This window comes from Hoplias malabaricus, chromosome 8 (genome assembly GCF_029633855.1).
Source record: "Hoplias malabaricus isolate fHopMal1 chromosome 8, fHopMal1.hap1, whole genome shotgun sequence".
Lineage (NCBI taxonomy): Eukaryota > Metazoa > Chordata > Actinopteri > Characiformes > Erythrinidae > Hoplias > Hoplias malabaricus.
In genome coordinates, this window is record NC_089807.1 from 10,054,864 (window position 1) to 10,082,437 (window position 27,574).

The 27,574-nt window shown below is 41.6% G+C and overlaps 2 protein-coding genes across 5 annotated transcripts in view; both read left to right on the plus strand.

Moving 5' to 3' along the window:
- The window catches only part of sertad2b (SERTA domain containing 2b), a 43,448-nt gene extending 39,271 nt beyond the window's left edge, over positions 1-4,177 (plus strand). For all 4 annotated transcript variants that reach the window (XM_066679067.1, XM_066679068.1, XM_066679066.1 and 1 more), the window contains one exon: positions 348-4,177. In XM_066679067.1, coding sequence (XP_066535164.1) covers positions 352-1,473 — 1,122 coding nt within the window. In that variant the 5' untranslated portion in view covers positions 348-351 and the 3' untranslated portion in view covers positions 1,474-4,177. The remainder of the gene's footprint in view (positions 1-347) is intronic.
- A 15,863-nt stretch (positions 4,178-20,040) lies between these two features.
- On the plus strand, positions 20,041-27,524 carry lgalslb (lectin, galactoside-binding-like b). The gene is made up of 5 exons (XM_066679050.1): positions 20,041-20,139; positions 20,641-20,724; positions 20,825-20,913; positions 21,723-21,912; positions 23,762-27,524. Exons 1-5 carry the CDS (start codon positions 20,107-20,109, stop codon positions 23,903-23,905), a joined length of 540 nt encoding a protein of 179 aa, XP_066535147.1. The 5' UTR covers positions 20,041-20,106; the 3' UTR covers positions 23,906-27,524.
- Positions 27,525-27,574: the final 50 nt, after the last annotated feature.

The following is a 27,574-nucleotide window of genomic DNA, read 5'->3' on the forward strand; positions in this document are numbered from 1 at the left end:
TTTGGGCAACAGACAATATGCAAACAATCCCTTGCTACAGAATACGTCCCCGTATGTTGTTTCAATATTTTTTGATTGTAAAAGATAAAAGCAGCCATCATGTTATATCTGCAAGAGCTCACAATTTATAAAGACTTATTAATATGGCAGGTCCAGGACACAGATTCTCTGGTAGTATTTACTTGAGCATACTTCACCATGTAAAACTAATCCTGTCCAAACTGTACTTAAGCAAAAAGATTACAGCTTAGCCTCTAATGTTTTCTCTTGCTCTCTCTCTCTCTCTCTCTCTCTCTCTCTCTCTCTCTCTCTCTCTCTCTCTCTCTCTCTCTCTGTTTCTGATGTAGATATATGTTGGGTAAAGGAGCAAAGCGGAAGCTGGACGAGGATGATGAGGGCGTGGAAGGCAAAGCGTTGGCGGCTGACGGCCTCTCCAAGGTGTCCTACACTCTGCAGAGGCAGACCATATTCAACATCTCTCTAATGAAGCTGTACAACCAGCGGGCGCTGTCCGAGCCCAGCTTGGAGAAACGCGTGCTCATCAACAACATGCTGCGGCGCATCCAGGAGGAACTGAAGCAGGAAGGCAACCTGCGGCCGCTTTTCTTCCCTCCGTCTCCTCCGCCGGACGACCCAGTGGATGAGGGCTTCCGGGAGGCGCAGCCGGCCTTTGGTGCACTCTCCATTGCCTCGACAGCTCCGCCGACCCCTCCAGCTGTGTCCCCTGCCCCGCCTCCACTACCCCCAGCCCCACCAGTGACCAGCCAAACCCCGCTGGACACCTGCCTCACCCCAGCCTCATTGTTGGAGGAGGACAGCGCTGCCTTTTGCACACCTCCGCCCCCCTCACTTTCCCCTACCCACCTACAGGATGTCACGTCCCGACTCCATCCACAAGTGGGTGGAGACACATTTTCCTCTGCCCTGGATGACATCGAGGAGCTGTGTCCAGCATCCCAGGCAGCAGCAGGGCCTTTAACTACCTCCTCCTCCACACTCACGGCGGTCCTACAGCTGCCCCTCCAGGCACCAGTTCAAGCCAGTGGGGCCTCAGACTCCAAAGACTGCAGCAAGCCCTGCAGCCCCAAACTAGAGGGGCTCAGCCTGCCACCTCTGGAGCGTCCACCTGCAGCTACAGCGGTCAGTGACTCTAAAGTGATGGACACTCTCCCTCCCAACGGTTTAGACATGAGCACTTCTCCCTCCGCCTCTTCTTCCTCAGGCTTCCTCACCGACCTGGCTCTGGACGATATCCTTTTTGCCGATATTGACACCTCCATGTACGATTTCGATCCCTGCACGTCGGCAACAGGGGCCGCCTCCTCCAAACTGACCCCTGTGATGACGGCCGACGACCTCCTTAAAACTCTGTCCCCATACAGTGGCCCCACCCCAGCTGTCAGCTCCAACCAGCCTTTCAAAATGGACCTCACAGAACTGGACCACATCATGGAGGTCCTGGTAGGGTCATGACCAGGTCTGAGAAGGGGAAGAGGAGGAGTGGGTGCAAAAATAAATCAAAGAATTTTTTTTAAAAGAAATACAAAGTGTAAAAACTGAAGACTTATCTCTGTGGATGTTTTGTACAGTTTATAAGACAAGGCAATTGTAATAATCAATGGTGATGTCACCCAGTACTACTTCTCAAAACACTGTGCATGCACTGTGCTCGCCTTTCCAAAAAAAAAAAGAAGAATATGAAGGAACACACTTGGTCAGATTTGAGTGCCTTCATTGAAAAATGACCACTTGGTAAATTTCCTATCCTTTCATTATTGTCTCTTTTGCATTTCTCATACTAAGCAGTGAAGAAGTAGCAGCTCTCTTTCCCCTCGTCAGCATACAGGTGCAAGTGCGTGCAATGCTGGGCCTATTTGCCTGTTACTTTCATTTTCACAAAGCACAACTGATTTCTTTTTAAAAAACAGGAACCTGGTATATGTGCTTCTTTAGTGTTATTATTCTTATGTCATTGACATTAGAGAAATATTTACATGGGTCTGCTCCAGCTTTGTCCTGACTGAACCAGGCTCCCACTTTGAAATCTCAGATATGAAGTGTACATACTATACCCTGTCTGGCTTATTTATACATGAACTTGGTGTAAATGTGGAGGATTGGTGTAGAAGTTTCAAAGGGTCTACACTGTTCACTTGGGTTCAGGCAATAAGTGCAAACTTCTTTGATGCACATTTAATGTTGTATAGTTCTAGTCCTGTCAGAGGGAGTGCTTTCCCTGAATGGGAATTACCAAGTAAAATCCCTTTATTCTGTAAGAAATGGATGCAAATAATTCCCTCTTTATCAAAGTGTTAACTGCTTTTAGCTCTTTATTGTCATTATCTGTTGAAATGCATGAACGTGAATTAATTTCTTTATGTTTGGGGTTTCCATAACGAATTCAATCTCATTCAAAAACACTACACAGAAAGTTAGTGCCTGTTCATGGAAACAATATCATTTTCAAGGGTGATTTATTTTAAAAGAGTCTCTTTTATTTTCATTTGTCATCTACTCTTGTTTGCCAAACACTTCCTCTGCCTCCGGCGCTCTCAGATGGTACGAAATGCATTTTACTGCATGCAGAGTGACAATATAGTAGGCTAAAAGCCAGTTGTAGGATTTTAGGTGGATTGGTTTTATTTGACCGTATTTATACCATTGTTTGAACTGTACTGATTGCCATCTGCTTTTCTCCTCATCTTCTTTTGTCTCTCAGCTTTCTCTTATTGGTTTTGGCTAGTGGCGAGGCTCACAGTGATCATTAGCGTGGAACATCACTGGAGATGTACGGTTTAGAATATGCAAATGAGAAGGTTTGGAATGACCACATAGAACATTTTTAGATGATCTTCATTAATTGCCCTTTATTCCCTGATTAAACAGTACCTTGTGTGTGCAGATGTAAAATATCTTTGGCTCTGAAACTCACTACAAACCACTGAATTACTTCAAACTGGACTGTTTTCTGACTGTCATGAGCAAAGGGACCATTTCTCTTATCAGCTGCTTAGTGTTACAGCCCGTTGCACTGGAGAGCGCTGTCTGTCAGTAATGGCTTCATGATCAATGTCATTTCCTTTCACAGTTGGATTTTAAGGATATTTTTGTTTCATTGTGCAGGTGGGCACAGACGTGGTCCTTATTCAGGTGTGACCATTGTGGATATGGGGTTTTCATTCACTATTTACAGAGAAGCCTTGAGTGGGAGTCCGTTTAAACAGGTCACAGTCAGAGGAGCTGGAGATATTATCTGAAAATTGAATACAGTTATGAGTGGGAGTATGAGAGCCATGCAGGCAATACTGTTCATTCTTAATGATAATTATTATTGATTATTTTAAGATATTTGGATTTGGAGTGATTTCTTTTTGTTTTAAATTATTTATTCTTCATTTCCTGTGTAAATATATTTATTTTGATGTGAAGCTACCATCTGGATTGTAATGTGTACAGAATGTATGGTAGGAATGTACTCTGCTTATAGGAATGTATCATGCTTAATGAATTGGGTTGGAAGCCATTTTATTTTCTGTTTTGAAAATGCATTATTTTGTCTCTGTTTTGTTGCCTATATTATAATTTTTTTTGGGGTGGAGTTTGTAGCTGTTTCTAGGTCTACACTCCCAACCCCTATTTAAAGATTATTATTTAATGTCTGTTTATTTCTGTTTGTGTGCAAGGGAAATTTTGTGAAGCAATATTTTATTCTCTTCAAACTTCAGAGGTTCAGACTCCAAAGCTTCTATTTTTGTTTTTCTGGAAAGTCTGTCGCTAACACTCAATGCCAAAATGTATGAAGAGCAGAAGTGAATGATGTCTGATTCTGGTTTCTGTTAGTTTGACATGTGTACCCATCTTCAGCCTGCGACGTGGGCCACGAGTTTGGGGAAATATTAAAGTAGGTAAGTGGTTTTTAGGAGAGAGACAGAGACCACTGCTGGGGTTGGAGAAGGGGAAGGGGAAGGAGGGGGTTATCTCTTCTTCTGCTCAATAAGAGAGGCTGTATTTTTCACAGACCTTGGAGCTGTGCCTTTTTCTATGCAATTACCAACATATTCATTTTGAGAAAAAATGAACCCATCACTGTATTTGCATCAAGGTGTGGACTGTAGAATATATATAAAATATGGACAGGTGTCTATGAATTTGAAACAGTCTTACTTTTGTAGTTTTATATCATACAATAAACTATTAAAAGATATGTTTTGTCTTTTTTTCATTTTATATTTAGAAATGTCATATTGTTTATAAAATCAATGTAAATGTTTCTTACCCATAACATACACAACATACATTGAATTTTATTCAGTTTGGGAGTTCTTAATCCGTGACTACAGTCAAACTATTTGTAACCGACATAATGAGATTGATTGTGCACTTAGAGTTCTACACTGTCCATTCCTTCATTATCTGTAAGCGTTTATCCAGTTGAGAGTCGCGGTGGGTCCAGAGCCTACCTGGAATCATTGGGTGCAAGGCGGGAATACACCCTGGAGGGGGCGCCAGTCCTTCACAGGGCAACACACACATTCACACACACTCACACCTACGGACACTTTCGAGTCGCCAATCTTTTTTTTTTTTAAGAAAAAACAAAAATAAGTAAAGTGACGAAAAGCAGTGATTCTGCTCCTCATGCTCCTCACTTCTGGAGTAAACTGTCTTGTACTCCACAGAAGCTGAAAACATTTGTCAAGGCAAGGAGAAAGGTGCTGTGTTTGATCCTTGCAGTATTTTGACCAAAGCAGACTTTTCCTTGAGGACCTAGAATTTTTTTCACTTGTGGTAAATAATATGTCTATAAAGGCTATAAATATTGGTAGATGGGGTGAAGCATGTAAGTAAAAAATGGCAGGTCCCAGAGTGCATTGAAGCCAGGCATGGTGCTGTACTCTGAAAGTAAACAGGTTATTTCAGTTAAAAGTTCCATTTGAGGATGCAGTAGATGAAGCCTTCAAAATGAAGATGATGCTGAAGTATGCGGACTTGGCGGCTGAGGTGAGGGAACGCTGGTGGCAGGCACATGTTAGACCAGTGGAGATAGGTAGATAGGTTAGGTTAGATAGTAAGGAGATTTGTATCCAGGTCGGCCACGTCCCTGTTCAGCATCAGGGGGCGGACACTGGTGGCAGCTGTGAAGGAGTTATCAGACACAGCTGAAAGGTGTAGTCAGTGTTTGTGGATAAAAAGAGCACAGTCTAGTTTGGGGAATACTCTGTAGAGGTGTTATTATTGTTGTTGGTGATGTAGCATATAAAGATCACATCACATGGAACTGGTGGCACTGAGCATGCATTAACGGTTCCAGTGGGGCTAGGTACAGTCTTAATTACCAGGGAGGCCAGTGTGGATTTGTGGTTGTGGACGGTAAAGGGAATGGTAAGGCTGTAAACTTGCTTGGACGGAGGCTGGGTCTTGGTGTATTTCAGCAAATCACAGATGATGGGATGCCCCCTGGGAGGAGTTAGCGATGCAGTGGGTGGTGTGGTTACTAATGAGCTGTGCTCTGTGAGTAACTTTAGTTGTTGTAGCTGGTTGCTAATGTTAGGGCCCTATTCGAAGCCCTAATGGTTTGGCATAGGATATTGTACATCGTATGATTATAATGTCCTTTTTTATCATTGTAAAAAATATTTTTGAAATACAAGTATATGAAATACACAATAAAAAATTGAGGTTTATTAGGTATGTAAGTGAATATAATTAAAATACAAACACTTTAGTTTCAAATACTTTTGTCCATGTCCACACTGAGCATTTCTCTGGATCAACAGTTGCCTCCATTTTATACTGGTGACTCATGAAGTACTGTAGGAGTCTATTTCCAGCTCTGGGGCCATGGTGCTGTGGAGGGCAGAGCCACTTTTAGTAGTTTTGTGTCTGGCCAGAGTGTGAGGCAGGAGAATCTGGACAGTGGAGAGTGGCCTAGTTGCTGTAGGGTCAGTGATGATGTTTTTCCCTCTACTGTCTATATGTGATGAGTGACTCATACTGAAGTCACTGTACCACTCACTCATTCACTCCCTCTTACTCACTCACTCTAGCAATCTCTCTTAACACACACACTCTGTCATTCACACTGTTTCACTCATTCACACTCACCTTCTCATTCACACATTTATTCATTCGTTCATTCATTGTTTGTAACCGATCACCAAGTTCAGGGGGTGTCTTCAGGCAGGTCTGAAGCCTTCCTGGTTTCATTGGCCACAAGGAAGGAACACACCCTGGAGATGGTGCCAGTCCTTCACAGGGTGACACATACTCACACATTCACACCTCCGGACACTTTTGAGTCGCCAGTCCATCTACCAATGATTGTTTTTTGACCATGGGAGGAAACTGTAGCACCCAGAGGAAACCCATGCGGACACAGGGAGAACACAAAATAACTCCTCAGAGACAGTCATCTAGAGCAGCATTTGAACTCACAACCTCCAAGTCCCTGAAGCTGTGCGAGTGCAACAATATGTGCTTCACCACCATGCCGGCCCACTTTTTTATTTGGAGGAAGTGTGATCCTTAAAGTGACAGGGTATCATCGGGTACTCTTGTGTTGAAATGGAGTGGTGCTTGTGATCCAGAACTAATCATCCCACATCAGTACCTTCCCTCATTAATGCCTGAATGAATTTGATCTGCGCTGAGTCTGATTCCACTGCAATGTTCAAATGTTTAAATCAGCAGGTGTTCATTAATCTACATATCACTCTCCATTAGTGTTTCACTGCAGTGAGTTCACAGTATCTGATGAAGTTCATTGCTTTTCCTGGTCCTTCAGGATCTCTCACCAAACATTAAGATGAAAAACACTTCAGGGTTGTCTTCAGTAGTCACCCTGCACACACACACACACACACACACACACACACACACACACCTGTCCAAAGGGCCAACTGTTCTCTGCCACCCACCCCCATGTTTTAGAAAACATGGTGAACAGGATTTAATAACAGATTTTTACCACACAATTTCCACCCAAATGTTTAAATAAAGAAGTACAAAGACAATAATTTAACTGTTGAAACTGAGAAAATTTGGGACAGGGGCATGATTACCACTGTGCTGCATCACCTCTTCTTTTAACAACACTTTGTATGTGTTTGGAAACTAAGGAGACCAGTTTTTGTAGTTTGAAAGTGAATTTTTCTCCACATTTAGACCAATCCGTGCAGTGAAATACAATGAAACACACATTTATGCACTCACTAGTGAGCACTAGGTGTAGTGAGCACACAACCTTAGCCACGGCGCCTGGGGAGCAGTTGGGGGTTAGGTGACTCGCTCAAGGGCACATTGGTCATGACCTGCTCTGGGGATCAAACTGGCAACCTTCTGGTTACAAGCTTAGTTTCCTAACAACCAGGCCAGGGCTTCAAATTATATGGTTTCTTTATTCAATAATAGAGCTTTAATTTGCATTTGTGGATGCAAGTGAATCTGTGTTTCACAATGATTTTCAAAAGTATTTCTGACCCCATTCTGTGATTTCCAGTATTTAATTTAGGGCCTGAAAATCACGGCCTGATAATAATGGTTTTTGGCTTTGTCTTATGCATCTAGAAATTTCTTTAGATTTTATGAAACTTTATCTACTGTCTATGATCCCCAGCTTCTTTATTGTTTTAAGTTGAAAAACATCATTCTAGACTTGTTTCAATACTGACTTCCATTAAAGCTTTGTGTTCATTTATAGGCTTTTTTCCTAGAGTCAGTAAATGAAATGGCTACATCATGACTCCTTCCTGTCACAGATATCGGAATACTGTGAATGGTTTTCTGTAGACCACAGTTACTGGGATGTATGGAAATAGTGGGAAAAAAGGGAAAACCTTTTGGAGAAAAAAAGTTTTCTCCATTTTTGTCCATCATTCACATGCTTAATGTACACACTGCTCCCTCTATCCCACTTCTCTGTCTCACTCTCTCTTTATTTCCTGCTGTATTTGTGCAGTTCTCTGGTTATTTGATTATTCTGTAAATATTCCACTGTGAGAGAACAACACAGAACTACTGAGCAATTAGAGAGCGGACAGAGTCAGAGACAAACTGCCGAAGCAGCTGCATTTATAATTGGATTCTGCTCAGTTCACAGAGGCCATATACAGCCTTCCTTGTTTCTGTGGAGAGAGAGAGAGAGAGAGAGAGAGAGAGAGAGAGAGAAATATATCCCCCTATTTCGACTTTTTGCTATTTTTTCTCTCATTCTCTTTCCCTTCTTCTCTCCTTCTTTCACTTTTCCCATTCTCTCTCTCTCTCTCTCTCTCTCTCTCTCTCTCTCGTTCTCTCCTTCTTTCCAGTTTTCTGTCTCTCACTCTCGTGCTGTCAGACTGGCTTTGTGTGGATATGTGAATGATGGTGTTCTGCTCGCGCCGTGGCTGTGGTAGGAGCCACGCCTTCTCTCGGTCTCACACACACACACACACACACACACATACACACACACGCGGAGCCATACATGTTTATATAACGCCGACGTCTGTACAACAGCGCCCCCACGGGCTGGAATGTGAATTGCAGGGTGTAATATCTCCCCCACCTCTCTCTCGTGCAACATGCTTAACTGGTGATGCCACATATTTGAGTACATTCACACGCTGAATGACAGTGATTCCAACACACATATACAGTCATAAGAGCACATTTGGTCCCCCTAGACAATATGTTCATGCATTCATTCATTCGTTAATTCAACCATTCATTCATTAATTTTCTGTAACCACTACATCCTGTTCGGGGTTGCGGTGGTTTCAGAGCCTACATTAAATTCTAAATGTGTTTTTGCATTCTTCCATATTTTAATGCACAATTACTGTTTACCTGCAAAATGTAGCACACTAAAAAACTATTTTATGCCATTTTCTTTGTATTTTATGCTTAGCTTTTTTTCCACGGTGAACTGTAACTTTCGGGGAAATAGCGACCTCCCTGGTGAAAAGGTGGAAATACACACAACGTAAGAAAACATTTCGTGGCGGTTGTCACAAGTGAAAATAACTGTGAATCTGACTCTGATTGGGATCAGGTTAGAAGCCAGTTCTAAAGAGAACCTAAGAGTCTTTGAGGTATGAAGTGAATTTTCTGATATTGTCGTCATATCTTCCTCATTTTGAGGCGCTCTCATATTCTCACATACCAGCACATGTCCTCACCTTTATCAGTAAAACTCCCATCAAATCCCACCCCACAAATCTGATATTTTTGAAGTTTCTCAGTGACTCACAGCAGCACAGTCGTCATATTTCAGTGTGATTTTTCCTCTTGATTCAGCTTTAAGAGTTCAGCTTTAAATTTAGCAAGTATATAAAAGCTGTGCCATATAATTTAAGGGGAAGTGCCATATCTAAGTTTAAGCTCTGTTAACTTAAATAGGTTAAACATTTTTGACCAGAGGTGTCCAAACCTTTGCTTAAAACTGGAAGTAGTTGTTTACAGAATTAACTTGAAATCTGCAAAACTGCCAAAGGAAATATACATATTCAAATATGCAAAATTGTGCAGATGTTTTGTGTATACTGTATTGTCCTTCTCCTGAATAAATTCAAGGGATGCATCTTTTTTCCACATTTTCTACAAAACCATGAAGCTCAAAGGATGTGGATTATGACATTTATAGAAGGTGAAAACAGTTATATTCCATTCTCCTTAATGTCTAGCTGTGGCCTGTTTACGCCTCATGCTTTGAAATATCACATAGTGACAATGTAATTTTTCATCAGTTTGCCTCCATGCAACACCAGATAAATAAAGACCTTCAGATGTAAATATACGTATGGCTTATTATAACATGGAAAATATAAATGAGGTTTAGCCACTTCTCTCAACTGGAAGCTGTTGTGGTGTTACTCTGAGGGGGTCGAGACATATGTCAGTGCTAAAGGTCTTTGAGAGTTAATGATTATAAAATGCTGAGCTGCTGTGAGTGGAGATACTGAAGAGCAGCTGAGAGATGGTAGAAGCTCAACAGCTACAGCTCAGAACTTATGAGACAAGTGACTCTGTGGGCTGTGGACAAAGATCCCTAGATATACATGTCTAGTAATACACTTTAAAATGGACATATTAAACCCATCCATTATCTGTAACCACTTATCCAATTCAGGGTCACGGTGGGTCCAGAGCCTACCTGGAATTATTGGGCGCAAGGCAGGAACACACCAACACCTCACAGACAGTCACCCGGAGGAAACCCACGCGGACACGGGGAGAACACACCAACTCCTCACAGACAGTCACCTGGAGCGGGAATCAAACCCACAACCTCTAAGTCCCTGGAACTGTGTGACTGAGACACTACCTGCTGCACCACCATGCTGCCCTCATATTAAACCCCTTTTCCATTAAATGATAATGATCCACAGCTCTGTTTAGCACAAGAGCCCAGCTGTGAGGCACAAGGAGCAGAAACTCCTTTGTCATTTATTTTTTCTCCATTCTTGTTTACTTCATATTTCATCAGTACATTTATTTCTCCAGGCTCCTTGTGATTGTTTGCTCTATTTAAGTTTGTCTTTGTGAACTCACAGAAACTTGAGTGCAGAGCTGTGGAGGGCTTCAGGGGAGGAGGTGTGGCAACTCTAAAGTGCCTGCACTCTGCGTAAGATACAGCACAAAATTGCAATGACTCACTTTATCTCATGTTTTTTGGACTTAGGAAGAGCACAAAAAACTGACTGTTTCTTTTTATTTCACAGTGTATGGTTTGGTAGATGCTATAAATACACACATTAATTTGTATTTGCACTGATATTGTGATTTATTTTTTCCCTCTCGGAGTTTGTACCCTTTAAGCCAATTTGAAATCAGAAAATAAAATTCTTACACACGTTCTCTTCCATCCATCCATTATCTGTAAGCGCTTATCCAATTCAGGGTCAAGGTGGGTCCAGAGCCTATCTGGAATCATTGGGCGCAAGGCGGGAATATACCCTGGAGGGGGCGCCAGTCCTTCACAGGGCAACACACACTCACACATTCACATCTACGGTCACTTTTGAGTCACCAATCCACATACCAACATGTGTTTTTGGACTGTGGGAGGAAACCGGAGCACCCGGAGGAAACCCACGCAGACACAGGGAGAACACACCACACTCCTCACAGACAGTCACCCAGAGGAAACCCACGCGGACACGGGGAGAACACACCACACTCCTCACAGACAGTCACCCGGAGGAAACCCACGCGGACACAGGGAGAACACACCACACTCCTCACAGACAGTCACCTGGAGGAAACCCACGGGGAGAAAACACCACACTCCTCACAGACAGTCACACGGAGGAAACCCACGCAGACACAGGGAGAACACACCACACTCCTCACAGACAGTCACCCGGAGGAAACCCACGCGGACACGGGGAGAACACACCACACTCCTCACAGACAGTCACCTGGAGGAAACCCACGCGGACACAAGGAGAACACACCACACTCCTCACAGACACTCACCCGGAGGAAATCCACGCGGACACAGGGAGAACACACCACACTCCTCACAGACAGTCACCCGGAGGAAACCCACGCGGACACAGGGAGAACACACCACACTCCTCACAGACAGTGACCTGGAGGAAACCCACGGGGAGAACACACCATACTCCTCACAGACAGTCACCCGGAGGAAACCCACGCGGACACGGGGAGAACACACCAACTCCTCACAGACAGTCACCCGGAGGAAACCCACGCGGACACGGGGAGAACACACCACACTCCTCACAGACAGTCACCTGGAGGAAACCCACGCGGACACGAGGAGAACACACCACACTCCTCACAGACAGTCACCCGGAGGAAACCCACGCGGACACGGGGAGAACACACCACACTCCTCACAGACAGTCACCCGGAGGAAACCCACGCGGACACGGGGAGAACACACCACACTCCTCACAGACAGTCACCTGGAGGAAACCCACGCGGACACGAGGAGAACACACCACACTCCTCACAGACAGTCACCCGGAGGAAACCCACGCGGACACGGGGAGAACACACCACACTCCTCACAGTCACCCGGAGGAAACCCACGCGGACACGGGGAGAACACACCACACTCCTCACAGACAGTCACCCGGAGGAAACCCACACGGACACAGGGAGAACACACCACACTCCTCACAGACAGTCACCCGGACGAAACCCACGCGGACACGGGGAGAACACACCACACTCCTCACAGACAGTCACCCGGAGGAAACCCACGCGGACACAGGGAGAACACACTAACTCCTCACAGACAGTCACCCGGAGGAAACCCACGCGGACACAGGGAGAACACACCAACTCCTCACAGACAGTCACCCGGAGCGGGAATCGAACCCACAACCTCCAGGTCCCTGGAGCTGTGTGACTGTGACACTACCTGCTGTGCCACCATGCCAACCCATGTTCTGTTTAGAATTAAAAATTGCAAATTACATGCTACAAGATATCATTTGAAAAAAAAGCAGTTGACTTTACAGATGAGGTTTTCTGCTTCGAAACTGCAGTGTTCCAAAGACATTCTCAAACGTGCAGATTCAGACAGCCAGGGATTCTTTCATCATCTAAGGAACTAATCCAGTCGACGTGTGGAGCAGGGCTTTCAAGCTATAGGCAAATGGTGAAGGTGTAAGTGACCTGACAGAGCGTGACTGCATATTCACAGATCCCTGCAAACTGAATGAAGGTGAAAGTGTACAGTTAATCTTAGCTAGGTTTAAGAAATAAGGGGATAGAAAATGACTTCTAACTATGTCATTTTGATGAACAGGGCTGTGCTTTTAAAGGTTTAACAAGAAGGGGGCTTCCTAATCAGTTAGGAGCATTCCACCATTTAACACAAATTTCTCTACAAATCTCTGAGGTGTTTACAAACTCATTGAGAGCAGTTTGATGTGAAATGGGTCATTGCAAAGAAAACGGTCTATTTCACTTCAGCGATGATGACAGGAACCAGGGATCGAAATGTCTGCAATGCAAATGAATCCACTCTGTTCTGGCTAATATCTTAAATCACAAGTGGACCCAGACATGTCTTCTGAGTTTATATGCTTCACGACGGTAAATAAAGATTATTAACTTCCTATTTGGCATTATATGTGACATGTCATCATGTTTGAGCTTTGAAAATGTGTTTTAAGGCAAAACCTTGGGCCAGACATCAGCCAGAATAATCATTTTACTTCCTGTAAGGTCCGATTTAAAGATATGAAGCTCTCTCAACGTCTGATACTGTCAATAGCTCTTTGAACATTTCTGACTCTCTATGTTTCTCTAGAATGAAGCATTTTGATACCAGGTCACTCTTATGACTCTGTTTAATTCTACAGAAAAGCTGAGTGGAATTCCCCTTAAATGTTTTCAGTTTTTTTGAGTTATTACTGAATATAACGCCACGGAATTCTATTAAACTTTTGGAGTTTAAGAGTTTAAAGGCATTGGACAATGTTTGTTTCTGCTGAATATCTAAAATTTTAGTGATTTCTTTTTGTTGACCCCAAAGAACATCAGACCCTAAGGGATGCCATAAGATAATATCTCACTGTGACAGGTGCATTATACTGAAACATTTAAGGCAACATATATTTTACAGTTTACACCAAATTTCATTTGAAACAAAAAAGGAATGTTTCAAATAGCGGAGTCTGAGCTGGAGACAGAGAAACAATCTTGAGTCTCATCAGCAAATGGATGACATTTAACATGGTATTTAGACACAGACCTTTATCAGTGAGACCACGGTAAAGCACACTCAGCCAACCTGAGCATCTGCAGCTGTATGCGTGAGAAGTTATGTGTGACTGCATATGTGTGCATGAACGTGTTCATGTGATTTCCAGTGTGTGTGTGTTTGTGTGTGTGTGTGTGTGTGTGTGTGTGTGTGTGAGTGGAAAGGCCCAAAGAGAGGAGCCAGAACAGGAAGTATGAGGCAGACCACACACAGCTGCAGCATGGAAGCAGTGGGTGTGAGGAAGTGTGTGGGAGTGTGACATTCAGAAAACACAGACAAACAGCCATATTCAACGAGAGAGAGAGAGAGAGAGAGAGAGAGAGAGAGAGAGAGAGAGAGAGAGAGAGAGAGAGAGAGAGAGAGAGAGAGAGAGAGAGAGAGAGGGGGAGAGAGAGGGGGGGGGGGGTATACAAGTAGATGAAGAGTCATAAACAGTGTTGAACATCATGGAGAGAATGACATGGTAGAAACGTTTTAGGGCGTCTTTGCCAGACAGTACTGGTTCAGGCCTGTGTTTGGCACCTGTTATGCAGAAAGCTTCAAAATCAGGAGCAGTAGGTTAGCCCTTTTATTTACAGCATTGTCTGAGGACTCTTAATAGTTTAGAGTGATGTTCCTGCATGAACAGGGACCTGAAGCCTGCTTTGCTCTGGAGAGGAGTTCTTTTACACTGTATGCTATTCCTGTGCTTGTATTTAAGCAACTTTGGGTTTTTTTGTTCCATGAGTGCCATACTGGTGGCTGACAGTTGGTGTCAGTTGGCTGGACGCTGACAGCATGCGAGGCGGGCGGTCAGGACAGAGCGAGTGTCCATCAGGCCCAGGTGGGCACGGCCCGAACGGTGCCAGCGCCAGGCTTGTCTGCAGGGCTTTCCGCCTGAGCAGGTGAAGAGAATGGAGCAGTGGGAGAGGAGGCCTGTGCTGCTGCAGCATTAACCTAATTACAGCCTGGCCCCACTAAATAAACACTTATTAAATTTGCATGCTCAAATACACTTATGCGCAGACTGGGTCACAGTGCATGCTGCCTCTCGCCACCACTCAGGAAAGAACACCAGGGATCCACACACTCTTTTCACCCAATTCATGACCACAGTGTATTTGCTTATGTTAAAGATAAGGCAGTGTCCTGGAGCCCTGAGGGTGGAAGTATACGGACACATTTTCTAAAAATCTACAGATGGCAATGCCCATGCAAATTTAAAGTCCTTTGGGTAAGAGTTAACTGATGAAAAGAGGAAAACTACTGCCCAGTGAAACCTTTAGGTTCCTCAGTGTGACCACAATAAAGCACAAACCCAAGTGTCTGTGTGAGAAATGACTTTTGTGTGTGTTTTCCAGCGTGTAACTGTGCGTGAGAAAATAACATATCACTAAACATAACATTTCAGAGGCCAAATAATTATAGCACTAATGATTCAGGCCCTATAGCACCCTATAGGTGTGGAGCCCTCATAGCCCTCCATTGACTGAACCAACAGTACACATTTTACTGGTTTACTGCACAACACTGCCCTCTAGTGTTTTAAAGGTGGCTGATCCTTAATAATTTCACAGGAAAGGAACAATGTTTGAAAGTATAAAAAAATAGATGAAACTCCCCTAAATTCAGGTTTATTACAACAAGTGTACATAAGTACAGCATGATTTTTTAAAAATAAATAAATAAATAATAAATCAAAAGGAGTAACAAAACACATAGAATATTAGTTTTAGAAAAGCCGTATTTCAGATTTTAAAGTTGGGGGGTGGGGGCACGGTGGCGCAGCAGGTAGCGTCACACAGCTCCAGGGACCTGGAGGTAATGTGTTCGATTCCCGCTCCGGGTGACTGTCTGTGAGGAGTGTGGTGTGTTCTCCCCGTGTCCGCGTGGGTTTCCTCCGGGTGCTCCGGTTTCCTCTCACAGTCCAAAAACACACGTTGGTAAGTGAATTGGCGACTCAAAAGTGAATGTGTGGCGCCCCTTTCAGGCCTTGCGCCCAATGATTCCTGGTAGGCTCTGGACCCACCACGACACTGAACTGGATTAGTGCTACAGATAGGACCTAATACATTACATTACTTTATTGTATGTACAAACTTCATTCCCAGAAAAGCTGGAACAATGGGCAAATTGTTACAAAAATATTATTTATTTAAAAGAATATTTATTTATTTACATTTTTTATTCAATTTAGATTGAACAATGTTCCAAAAGGTTGGGATGATGAACAAAAGGCTGGTAAAATTGTGTAATGCTACACAGATTTAATTCATTTCATAGGCAACATGTTTGTGGTGAGTTTTTCAGAAACAAATATGGGGAACGGTTCACCATTCTGTGAGAAACAGAATTGTCCCATAGTAAAACAGAGGTGGCAAGGTCCATTACAAGTATTTGATGCGTTATGAAATGAAAAATACTACATTGGAGACCTGACAAATTGAGCAGCTGAAATCGTGTATAAAGGAATAATGGGAAAACCTTTCACTTTCAAAACTAAAGCCATGGGTCTCCTCAGTGTTGTTAAAATAAGAGGGGAAGCAACACAAAGGTAAACACTGCCCCTGCTGCTGGCATCACAAACAAAATGGCCACAATTTCAACTTGTCCAATCAATTTTTTGGACACTGCTACAAGAGACACCAGTACATAATAGAACATATCTTTCAGAAACGGGCTTAAAGATATTCTCTGTGGAGCTCTGTCTCTAGGGAAATGCATTTATACCTGGGCAAAAAAATGTAATGTATTAAAAGGGAATTCTGTGAAATTTCCAAAGTGTGTGTATAATTTAACCGTAAAATAATCCAGAATGTTTTGACGTATAATGTGCTATTTTCCTTGGTGTTAAAAGAAATGTGCTGTCAGAAATGTTTAAAATACAAATTTATTACATGGAATAGTTATACACTACCCTAGGCCTGGGAAAGCTATAAATAAATAAACAAATAAATAACCAATGTTTTACCATTTACATCATTACATATACCGCGACCCTGAAATGGAGAAGCGGAGAAGAAAATGATGATGATGATGATGATCATTACATATTAAATGTCAAAGCGGTTGTGTTGTAGTTTCCCAGGTTGTTTTCATTTTAATGAAAAATGTAAAGGCAACATTTAATTCAGTACGTAATTAAAGAAATTGTGCAAACCAAGCAGCTCTGTTTCAAAGAACCACTTGGGGGCATTACTCTCTCTCTCTCTCTCTCTCTCTCTGTTGTGAAACACTTGGTTTAGTATAGTATTCTGGAATTTAACACCTTTTTTAAATTAAAACAGAACTGTGGTGATATAATAGTGATACACAATCATGATCTAAATTTCTGCACCAGTTTTTTTTTTCTCATCATGTAGCCCTCATGCATCGGTGTGTGGTTATACAGGGGTTGGACAATGAAGCTGAAACACCTGTCATTTTAGTGTGGAAGGTTTCATGGCTAAATTGGAGCAGCCTGGTGGCCAATCTTCATTAACTGCACATTGCACCAGTAAGAGCATGTGCATCCAATGGTTCAAACATTGTGTCCTGAAGGCGGTGCCGTGTATCAGGACGACAATGCATCAATACACACAGCAAGACTGGTGAAAGATTGGTTTGATGAACATGAATGTGAAGTTGAACATCTCCCATGGCCTGCACAGTCACCAGATCTAAATATTATTGAGCCACTTTGGGGTGTTTTGGAGGAGCGAGTCAGGAAATGTTTTCCTCCACCAGCATCACGTAGTGACCTGGCCACTATCCTGCAAGAAGAATGGCTTAAAATCCCTCTGACCACTGTGCAGGACTTGTATATGTCATTCCCAAGACGAATTGATGCTGTATTGGCTGCAAAAGGAGGCCCTACACCATACTAATAAATTATTGTGGTCTAAAACCAGGTTTCAGTTTCATTGTCCAACCCCTGTACGTGTGCAGGGCTATGCAGTTAAGAGATATGAATTTTCTGCATCCAAGAGAAACATCTTTGATGCACCCAAGGAAGTGTATGGAACTTGGATCCACTGAGAAATTATAGGCTCCTGGATGGGGCTGTGTATTGTCCAAGTGGCTCCTAACCTCTCCTTATTGGTGGAGGGTTAAGGGGCAGAGCTTTGGAGAGCAGTTCACATTAAGCATGCATCCTTTAAGAAGAGATTTCATGTTCTATTGGCCTTTAACCTGTGTCCATTATCCTATACTATATCAAAATATGGCCTATTTCATATTGCTGCATTTAGAGCACGTCTAGATGAACAATGCATGGAACTCAATTCATGTCTACAGCAATACAGATTCATTTTTTAACTCAAAGTGTTCATCCAAACAGATTATTAACCCTCTATGGCATAGTGTTGCCCTCAGGCAACAAACTACATTTTTGGCCATAAAATCTTCCCTTTAAAAAAAAACAAAAAACAATATTTAAATAATTCCAGTGTCACATGACACATCAGTGACCAATAACATGGGGTGCAGAATGTCGTTGTCAGTTTGAGGGTGGAGCAACCCTTTCGGAAAGCAGTGCTGCATAGGTCACAGTGCTAGCAAAAGCTAAGAAAAAGCCTTAGTTTTTCATGTTTTTCATAGACATACATTCACACAAAGATATTCATATGTACATAAATCTTTAATGAGCTACATTTTATTGTTTAAATACATAATTTGTTTATAATTATATACTAACACTTCATGTATTCATTTGTTGCCACAAGGCAACATTGTGCAACTAGACTACTTTTTAGTTCCATATGGATGGATATGTGGTAGGGTGCAAAATAATGATCACATTGAATGTTTTTGCTGTCCAATCTACCTGTTCTCACAGAAAATGAGACACAAAAAAAATGTTATGGCCAATAGAAACCTGATCAAGCAGTTAGCAGCGTAAAAGGTGTAAAATGTTTTAAAGTAAAATAAGATATACCCATGGGCTTTTTGGTGAGGTATTATGCTTCCAGTATGGGAATGAAATTATATAAATAACATTTGTATGAAATACACCTTGCGCCTTGATCCTGAACTGGATAAGCACTTACAGATAATGAATGATTTAATGAATGAAATGCATAAGATCTCATTTATCCCTGCCTGCTTTCTTCTTGAAGCTGATTGTTTGCCTGTTGATAATGATGAAAATGAAGAAAATTATGTTGACATTGCTTTGCATATCATATAGACTTTACTGCTCTACAATGACTTGCAAAATCTCTTCAAAAAAAATAGCTTGAAGTACTCCAGGGGAGACCAGATTCTGGGTAATCAGTAAAGTTCGCACTGTGTTGGGTTCTCCACCGTGGTAAGCATGGAACATCATTGTCAGGTACATAATCACCCTTTTTTTCAGCATTTTTCTGAAGACATGTTGCAAGTCATTGTAGAACAAATCTATATGCAATGCAATGTCAACAAGCCCCTAAATCTCACTGTCATAGAACTGGAGCAGTTTCTGTGTACTGTGATGTATGTGTCATTATTTGGGTTGCCAGGCACACGCAAATGCCGGAATTGTGATGCACACCTGTGCTTCACAACCACCAAAAAGTGTGAAGTTCCACACAGAATAGGAATTCACAATTAGCTTAAAAAGAAACATTTTATGAAAAAATATCCCACAAAAAAACACACATTCCATCACACACACACACAAAATACCTATAGTATAGAGTTCCAATGTTACAATAATGATGCATAAGTCTTATTTTGTGGTGATTAATAAATCCTGGCTGAAGCTTGTTGTAATATAAAATTCTAATGCATATATCACACGTTTTTACATTGTTTCACATATTAAATGTAATACAGAAACCCTCTGTGTTTTAGTACAACTGTTGCACACTGTTGCCCTGAGGCAACAAAGTAGCACTGGCTTGTGGTTTGGGGGGGTATCAAATTGTATGACTGTTACATTATCAGGGACCCCCAAACTATAAAAAATAGGCAGTAATATTTTTTTCTAAATAAATAAAAATTCATGCCATAGAGGGTTAACGTTATAAGGTCTGTTACTACAACACTGTAACACTATTTTAGCATTAGTCGTTGACTGGACTTCTTAAACATATTAAACACTTAAATTAAAATACGCTTCTTCTTTTATTGAGGAATTGTTGTATTGAAGGTAAAACAAGTACAGAAATGATGTACTGTGTGCTGACAGACAGGCTGCCGGTGGGCCGTGGCTCTGAAATCTCTCCAGATTAGCTTCATGAATCTCTGGATTAAGCTCCGTCCTCATTCACGTTTGCGTCATCGCAGTTCCCCGCTAGAAGACTCCTTAATCTCGGGGCATATTTTTCGACCCCCAGTACCCTCCCTGACCGCGGACCACCGGCTCAGTGTGGTCAGACACACCTCTCTCTCTCTCTCTCTCTCTCTCTCTCTCCGCTGCTCAACATCCTAATGCTCTTCTGCACAAGATGGCGGAGCTGAGCATGGAGAAGGACGCAGTAGTAAGTAACGGAGGGCGCTGAAGTGTTCCCGTCTTTATATTTTTCACGTCACAATTATATGAGCATGAAATGTGTGGGAGCGCGGTAATCCTGAACCGAGAGGGTCTTTCCGTTGCGGCTTGTCTCTCCAGGTCGCGGTGGTGGGTCTTTCTCCGGTGCAGCGCAAGACTTATTTCTCTCACAAATCTTTAAGAAACGGATTTCTGGGCGATTTGGATTAACTGTAGGGCCTAAGTCTGGAAGGAAGAGGGAAAGGCAGGGCCTCGGCTTCTCCTCCCTGTCGTGAAATGTGTTGTATCTGTTTACATTTCAAATCTCTTTCCCAATTGTCTACTGTAAGGTGTGCGCCTCGGTATTGTTATTGAGCATCCGCGCGCTGGGCGGTTTAAAGCGTTTGTTCGTTAGTGACAGTCTCTGAAATAGCTTGAGAAATAGCGTTTGGCGATGCTTTGCACCTGCTAACCATCCCTTATCTCTCTGTGTCCTGGCTGAACCCGCAAGAACACCGAAGATGACCATCTTAATAATTCCTTAGGAGACCCCGGCTTAATCTCCCCCGACAAAGAGGACATCTCCCGGATTCTGGTAGAGTAGCCCCTGCTATAGCACTGACGATGTGTGTTCTAATATTACTAGAGTAAGACAAGCCTGTCTGATTCATCCTCCCCCATTTGTAATCTTACAGACTGTTCCGTTCAAAGGGCGGATCAGAGGTGGGATGAGGCCAGGGAAGAAGATCATTATCATGGGCATCGTGGATCCAGAACCAGACAGGTGGGCAAGAATCAGCATATGGTTTAGTTGAAAAAAGGTGTGTGACCCTAAAGAGCCTCATCATCCACAGTTTAAGGAGGGTCAGTCTCACCCCGGGGCCAGATTTCTGCTGGAGCATTATACGTAGAGACAGGGCATGTGTGTGCTAGACTGTGAACCGGACTGTGGGGGTGAATGGCCTCTTGGTGTGTGTGTGTGTGTGTGTGTGTTTGTTTGTAAATGTGTGTGCTCCATGGGCGTTCACCTACTCTGCCACAGAGAGTGATCTCAGAGAGATTTATGGAGTGTGTCTGAAACTAAAGCTCCACCTCAGCAAATGTTTTTTGGTGTTGGCCAACATGGTAAACTTTGATTCATGAAATATCAGACCCCACATGTGCATCACAGAAACTGTGGTCGAAGAGAGACCTCTGCATTTTACCCATCCATAGAATTAAACACATACACAAAGTGATCAGGCGCAGTAAACACACACACACATACAGACAGAGCAGCTGGCAGCCACCTTCAGCACCCAGAGCATTAGGTGACTTGCTTAAAGACAACTCTTAAAGGACTGAGTAAGGAGAGATCATTGTTCCCCGCAGCCTGCAGTTCAAACTTCACCTCACTTCACTAACTTTAGGCCACGTCTCCCTTAATCTCTCTGAACCTAACCCATTAAACCATAGAATTATTATTCAGTAACTACTAAGGATTATTGAACACCTGTGATAAAATGTTAAATATTAAGGGGTTTTACTCTAAATACAGTGCCTTAAAAATAACCTTTGTTGTTTCTCCATATTGATCCTTTGTTCTTTGTTCAGTTTTGACATCAATCTTACCTGTAGCTGCAGTAAAGAGAAGGATGAGGAGGAGCTCAGAGATGTGGCCCTGAAACTCAGTGCCCGATTTGCTGAACGGCAGTTCCTACGAAATGCAAGGGTCTCTGGAAAATGGAGTGAAGAGGAGGCTTCCATTGCATACTTCCCTTTCATTCAAGACCAGCCCTTCAGGGTAATTAAACACATAGTACTCTGCAGCATTGTTTATAAGTGCTAAAACCGATAGACTTGATAGAAACATCACCAATGTCACGTGGGTCAGTGAAGATTAGCTTTGCTATCGAAAGAAAATTACATTCTAAAACCAGAGGTCTTGGGTAGTAGGTTTTGTGAAAGATGTGTCTTGCTGAATGTTGTAGAAAAACAGTGAAGAGACCCCAGAGCCAGTGGCAGTTTCAAAAAGGCTGAGAAATGTGTACATTTTATTCACCTCTTAGGGATTTGTGTACAATTTTCATTATGCATTAAATTCAACTTTGATTCATTTAAGTGCAGCTCCTGGCAAAGACTCGTTTAAGTGTTGCTACAACACTAGAGGCATGTCGGCAGGATACGAGTGCAGAGTCTCTTTTATTGGGTCTATAAAACACTAATTGTCAGAAAAGGCTAGGGTTAAAACACAGGCAGACAACGGTAATGCCTGTGAATACATCATCAAAACCCAACAAACAGAACAAAGGTTCACTAACCCTTTAATTAACGGGAAATAACATCAACAGAGCTTCAAATTCTTGATACCAAGCAGACTTCAAAAAACACGGTCAAAGAGAAGGTTGTATTGGAGAGTCCTGAGGAGCCCATGGTCACCTGCAGGTGTATTTACTTGTGAAGAGGTGGAGTCAGGGAGGAGCTGGAGGAGGGCTATTCTATTCCCCAGGGGTAATTGTTCATTGCAGGCTCTGTGACAGTAACCTTGTTTATATTTATAGTACTATTTTATTATTACTTTAATAGATTATAAGGTACTTATAATAGGTTATGCCTGGTAAATATTTTGCATATTTTGTTGATGTTGACTTCAGTAAATATTAGGCATAGAGTAATGTTCAGTTTAATAAATATATATATATAACTTATTACCCAATCCTTAAGATGATCAGTAAATTACTCGTCTAATCGATAGTGACAGTCCTACTTTGGCCTACGCAGCAGTCAGTGACTAGCTCCATTTGAACTTAAAAATAACCCTACAGCCACAGCATTGCTATTTCTTAAAGCCAAAGATCTTTGGGTCAGTTGAATTTTGCTGTTGAATGATCGTGTCAGATTGTGGAGCAATGTCTCAATGCTGAGTAACTGCACTGATCACAGACTTCTTTTGTCTTTACTGCTACAAGAATGCACAATATGTTATTTGTTAACCATTATTGTGATATTGGCCTTAGGAGAATGATAGTGCCAGGGCTTGCAATATGTAAATAAGCCCTCAAACAAATCACTAATTGTTTGATTGTGCTGTGAGCATCCTCACCACTTCCTCACTGGTGAGATGAGTTTAATGGGTGTCAAGAAAATATTTACTTAAAGAAACATTAAGCTTTTATCCTTTTATTACATACAAGAAAGAAATAATGATCACGGCACAATCATAATCACAATTATAGTATTTCCTCTCTGCCCTGAGGAGCTGATATTACAGTTAAGTTCATAAATATTAAATGTTTTTTAGCAACATGCTGCTTTATTAGTATAATCTCTAAAAAATACATGTCATCAGAATAATCTTTACCGTGCAAAATGTATGGTCACTGATGTAGAGCAGTGAGCTGTACAGTGGCTGAAAGTAAAGATGGCGGATAATGAGTTGGTGAATGGGGCTGGAGAAAACGGGTCACTCCACTTTCAGATCAATCAGTGTTCCAATACAGAGCTGAGATAAGCATGCAAAACCAGACTAGAGCTTCCTTTTAGCATTCTGCCCACAGTATGAGCCTCAGTGACAGGAAGGCTTTTTCAGTCTTTCTCCCTCTCTGTGTCTCTGAATGTACATTCTTTCTCTGCTTTTGCTCTCATTCATACAGATTGAGATCCATTGTGAACACCAGCGTTTTCGGATTTTTGTCGACGGACATCAGCTGTTTGACTTTTATCACAAAGTGAAGTCTTTGATGACCATTGATACGATCAGGATAGATGGGAGTCTACAGATCACCAAGCTGGGCTGAATTCCCACACACCTGAGCATGGTCCAGAGAGAACTTCTCACAGGTCACATAACCCACCTGTGTGTTGAAATGCAGCGACGGTGAAGGCCTCTGGGCCTCTGCTTGTTCCCACAAAGACATCATCACAGCCTACATTTTCTCATTCTATTTTTGTTCTTTTATCCTTTCACTACTCTTCTTCAGAGACTAAGATGTAACAGGTGAATGGTTGCAATGTCAGCTTTGTGTCTTTTGGGGTGTTCTTGAATCACACTTTAGCTTTTTGGTTTGGTGCAGATTGTTTCGAGGGGCTGTGGGTCATTATATGCACTCTGTGGTACTACCCTGCACCAGGGGACCAGGGGAAACTTGCTGCTCCAAAAAAGGTACTGCTTATTCATAGTTCTGCACAGTGCTGGCTCCATACTGATGGAAAACTTTTAAAGACTCAGGAAATCCAGTATATTAAGTCTGTTTAAAAACATAAAGCAACATGAATAAACAGAGGAGATGATTAACATATATTTGGATTTGCTGTTCCTCCCACATTTAGTGTGTTGCCTGACTGTGATTTCCATTTCCAGCTGAATGACCTAAATAAGAGGCATTGAGGATTATCTGGTGAGCTCTACGTTGTGTAGAAGCATGTATGATTGACATTATGTAAATACCTTAGCTTCTCTGTGTAACTGCTGTTCATTGCAACCATTCCTTTTAACTGGGGATACAGATCTTGCACTGACATAATGTAGAATGTAGTACATGGGGATTTGTTTGGAGTCGAGTATGAATACCTGGAGCAGAAATGAAGACCTGATTAATGAAGTTAGTAAGATCTTAAAAGCCATTGAAAACCATAATGATCACTCTATGGTGATTTGTTTTAAATGAGCATAACAAAAACAAAAAAACATTTTTTGCAACTTTTTCTTTAGTCAAATTTCCAGTTATAGATAGAAATTTACAGACTTTGCAAAATGTACATTTACAAAAAAGTTAACATTCTTTGTGCTTCGTGGTAATTACGACTGAAGTAACATAGGGCTGAATTCTGTCATGAATGTAATGTCATGAGCTAAATAGCTAAGACGGAAGAAGAAAGAAGCTTAGCTATGAAGTATCTTAAACTAATAGCACTAAATCTTATTATTCTATTTAACTTAAATGTTGTCATTCCTTACAAAACTACTTTGTGGATTACATGGCCAAAGAATGGCCTGCATTGTATAGCCATGTGTCTGTCTCTCTCAGCTTTGTGTTTTATTCATGATGTCTTTGGTATCTTTCTGTTCTTTCCTGGGCTTTAAATACCCTGTGGGGTTCTCCCCAGATGGAAGGACATATGTTGTCTTATCACTACCACATCTGCTTGCATATACAAGTTGATGGTGATTAGTATTAGCATTGTTTGTAAGCTATTACTAATTATCATTCATAACCCAAGGTACAGACTGAGCCTCATACTTTGCATGGCATTTTGCCAAGCGGTATTTATGGCAAGTGTGGGTCCATGCCAGTATAGAGGGATGTGTCTCAAGTTATTGACTGATAAGTATTTTAACTGAGCACTGCTGTGTCTTATATTTACATCCCTAAACAAGCTCTGCTAAAGTTGTGACAGATTCTTGACGGTGATGGTCACTCTGATTTGAATGTCCTATCACAGCACAGCATGAGGCTCGGAGCTACTACAATACCAGTTTTCAGCTGCTCTCAGATCAGTTATAGTTGCAGGCTTTGCTCTGCAGGTGCTTAAAACTAAACCTTCATCTGGAGAGTCATGTAGCAATTGTCTGGTTTGTGCCATTAACTGGTGTTCTAGCACTTTTTTTTTTTGCTTTGTTACCTTAAGCACACTATTTTGACATCAGTGATTTAGCAATACAAGGATATGGCCATTTCAAGGGCCACATTTTATTTTTTATCATCACTTCAAATATATCGCTCTTCCAGGTTCTATTATGAAGTGTGACTAAAGACAGGGGTTAATGAGGAATTAATTAATTTTTTCCTTATTTTTATATTACTTTATCACACTAACAAAGGTTTCGGTTGTTCCACATAGACTCTCTTATGATATATATCCTGTACAAACCTTTTCCCTCTGTAATTATGATAAATAATGATGCTCGTAGTTGGTTGTAAGTAAGTAAGGCTTATTTTATAACAACCACTGGAGGGAGAATGTGACTAGAAAGTGGAGTTACAGGCCAATTCCAGATTAAAGTACCATTAAAAAAACTGCTGGGTGTTTTCAGGGGGACATACATTTCTAATTAATAACAACTTCTGTTTTATTCCTAGAGATCTTACTATTTATTTGTGATATTATGAAAAGACTAAAGTCTATGTGGGTTGACTGAAAAAAGTGGTAGTTTGGAATTTAAGTTGTTATTTATTTAAAAGAATATCACATTCTTGGAACATCATTGTGCACCTGAACAGTGTTGAGTTTTGAATAGTTATTAATGTGGTGTGTCATTTTCATGCAACTTGGTCCTGTTTGAATGTTCAGACATGATGAATTGTTTGAACCAGCGCATCACCCTTAAAACCAGGAGCAGTGTACAGCTGTAGTGTGAGACCGTCTCAAGATCACTACGCTCTGGAGGAATGGGGAGGGAGTGAGCTGATCTGTTTGTCATGAACAACTGAGTGGAATTCATTAAAGCTAAATGTAGAGAGTCAGTTCATAGTATTCTCAATCCTCAGATTAAAAGGATAGATTAGTACAACAGTCAGTCAAAACACGCTGGTCTCATTATTTTTTGATTTCCATTACTTCTCATTGAAATTGCAAAGAAGTTTGGATCCAATGATTTGCTTAAGTTCATGGGTCACCAGCTCCGCCCCCTATGATCCAGATTGTCCTCTAGTGTCTACACACACACACACATATAAATATATACATACAGAGCATTGTTTTTGGACTGTTGTGTAAAAACCTCCAAGAAGATATGAAAGGATTTGAACTGAATGATGTTGTCCCTGATTGTACACTATTGTGTTTATGACTTTGGATGTATTTATTATTCAACAGTGTAAGAGTGTGTTCATTTTCTATTTAACATCACTGAGAGTGAGTGATGGTGTGTGAGATAAATAACCCAAGTGTTACTAGATTGTCATGATGCTTCTAGCTGAATTACTATCTTTTAAAATACATAGCATGGTAATTATGACATTTTTTCCATTGCATAATTTGTAGTTTGCCATTACGCTACTGTGATGAGGAAGAACCCAATGTGTCGATTATTTGATTTTGGGAATATTTCACATCTATTTACACAGTGGCCTAAAATGTAGAGCTAGTTTGTGCTGTCAGACATGTTAAGTGTGGTTGTACAATCAATTTGAAAAGTTAATTGAATGCCTGAGGTGTAAACATCGGCCCTGTGTGTTCCTGTAGCTGCATTTTAATTTAAAGATGTGCCTATGGAATAATGGCTTTGGTTTTTGCGAACCAAAATTTGAATATTTACCAAAATATCTCACAGATTGGCTTAGTATTTCTTTAGCACTTTTGAAGCTAGGCTTAGAGTGTGTAAGAAATGATCATGAACCTCTGTAATGTAAAAAAGCACTTTTTATAATACATGTTAACCACGTGCAGCCATTGTAAAGCATCAATAAAACTCAAACAGATTTCCTGGCCAAGCTGCTCATGTTTGTGTTGCACATGTATTTACA

Excerpts from the sequence above, each read along its gene's own strand:
- lgalslb (XM_066679050.1), top strand. The coding sequence starts at position 20,107 with ATGGCGGAGCTGAGCATGGAGAAGGACGCAGTA. Across the intron at positions 20,914-21,722 it reads GTGGATCCAGAACCAGACAG|TTTTGACATCAATCTTACCT; the intron begins GTGGGCAAGAAT and ends TTCTTTGTTCAG. Across the intron at positions 21,913-23,761 it reads TTCAAGACCAGCCCTTCAGG|ATTGAGATCCATTGTGAACA; the intron begins GTAATTAAACAC and ends TCATTCATACAG.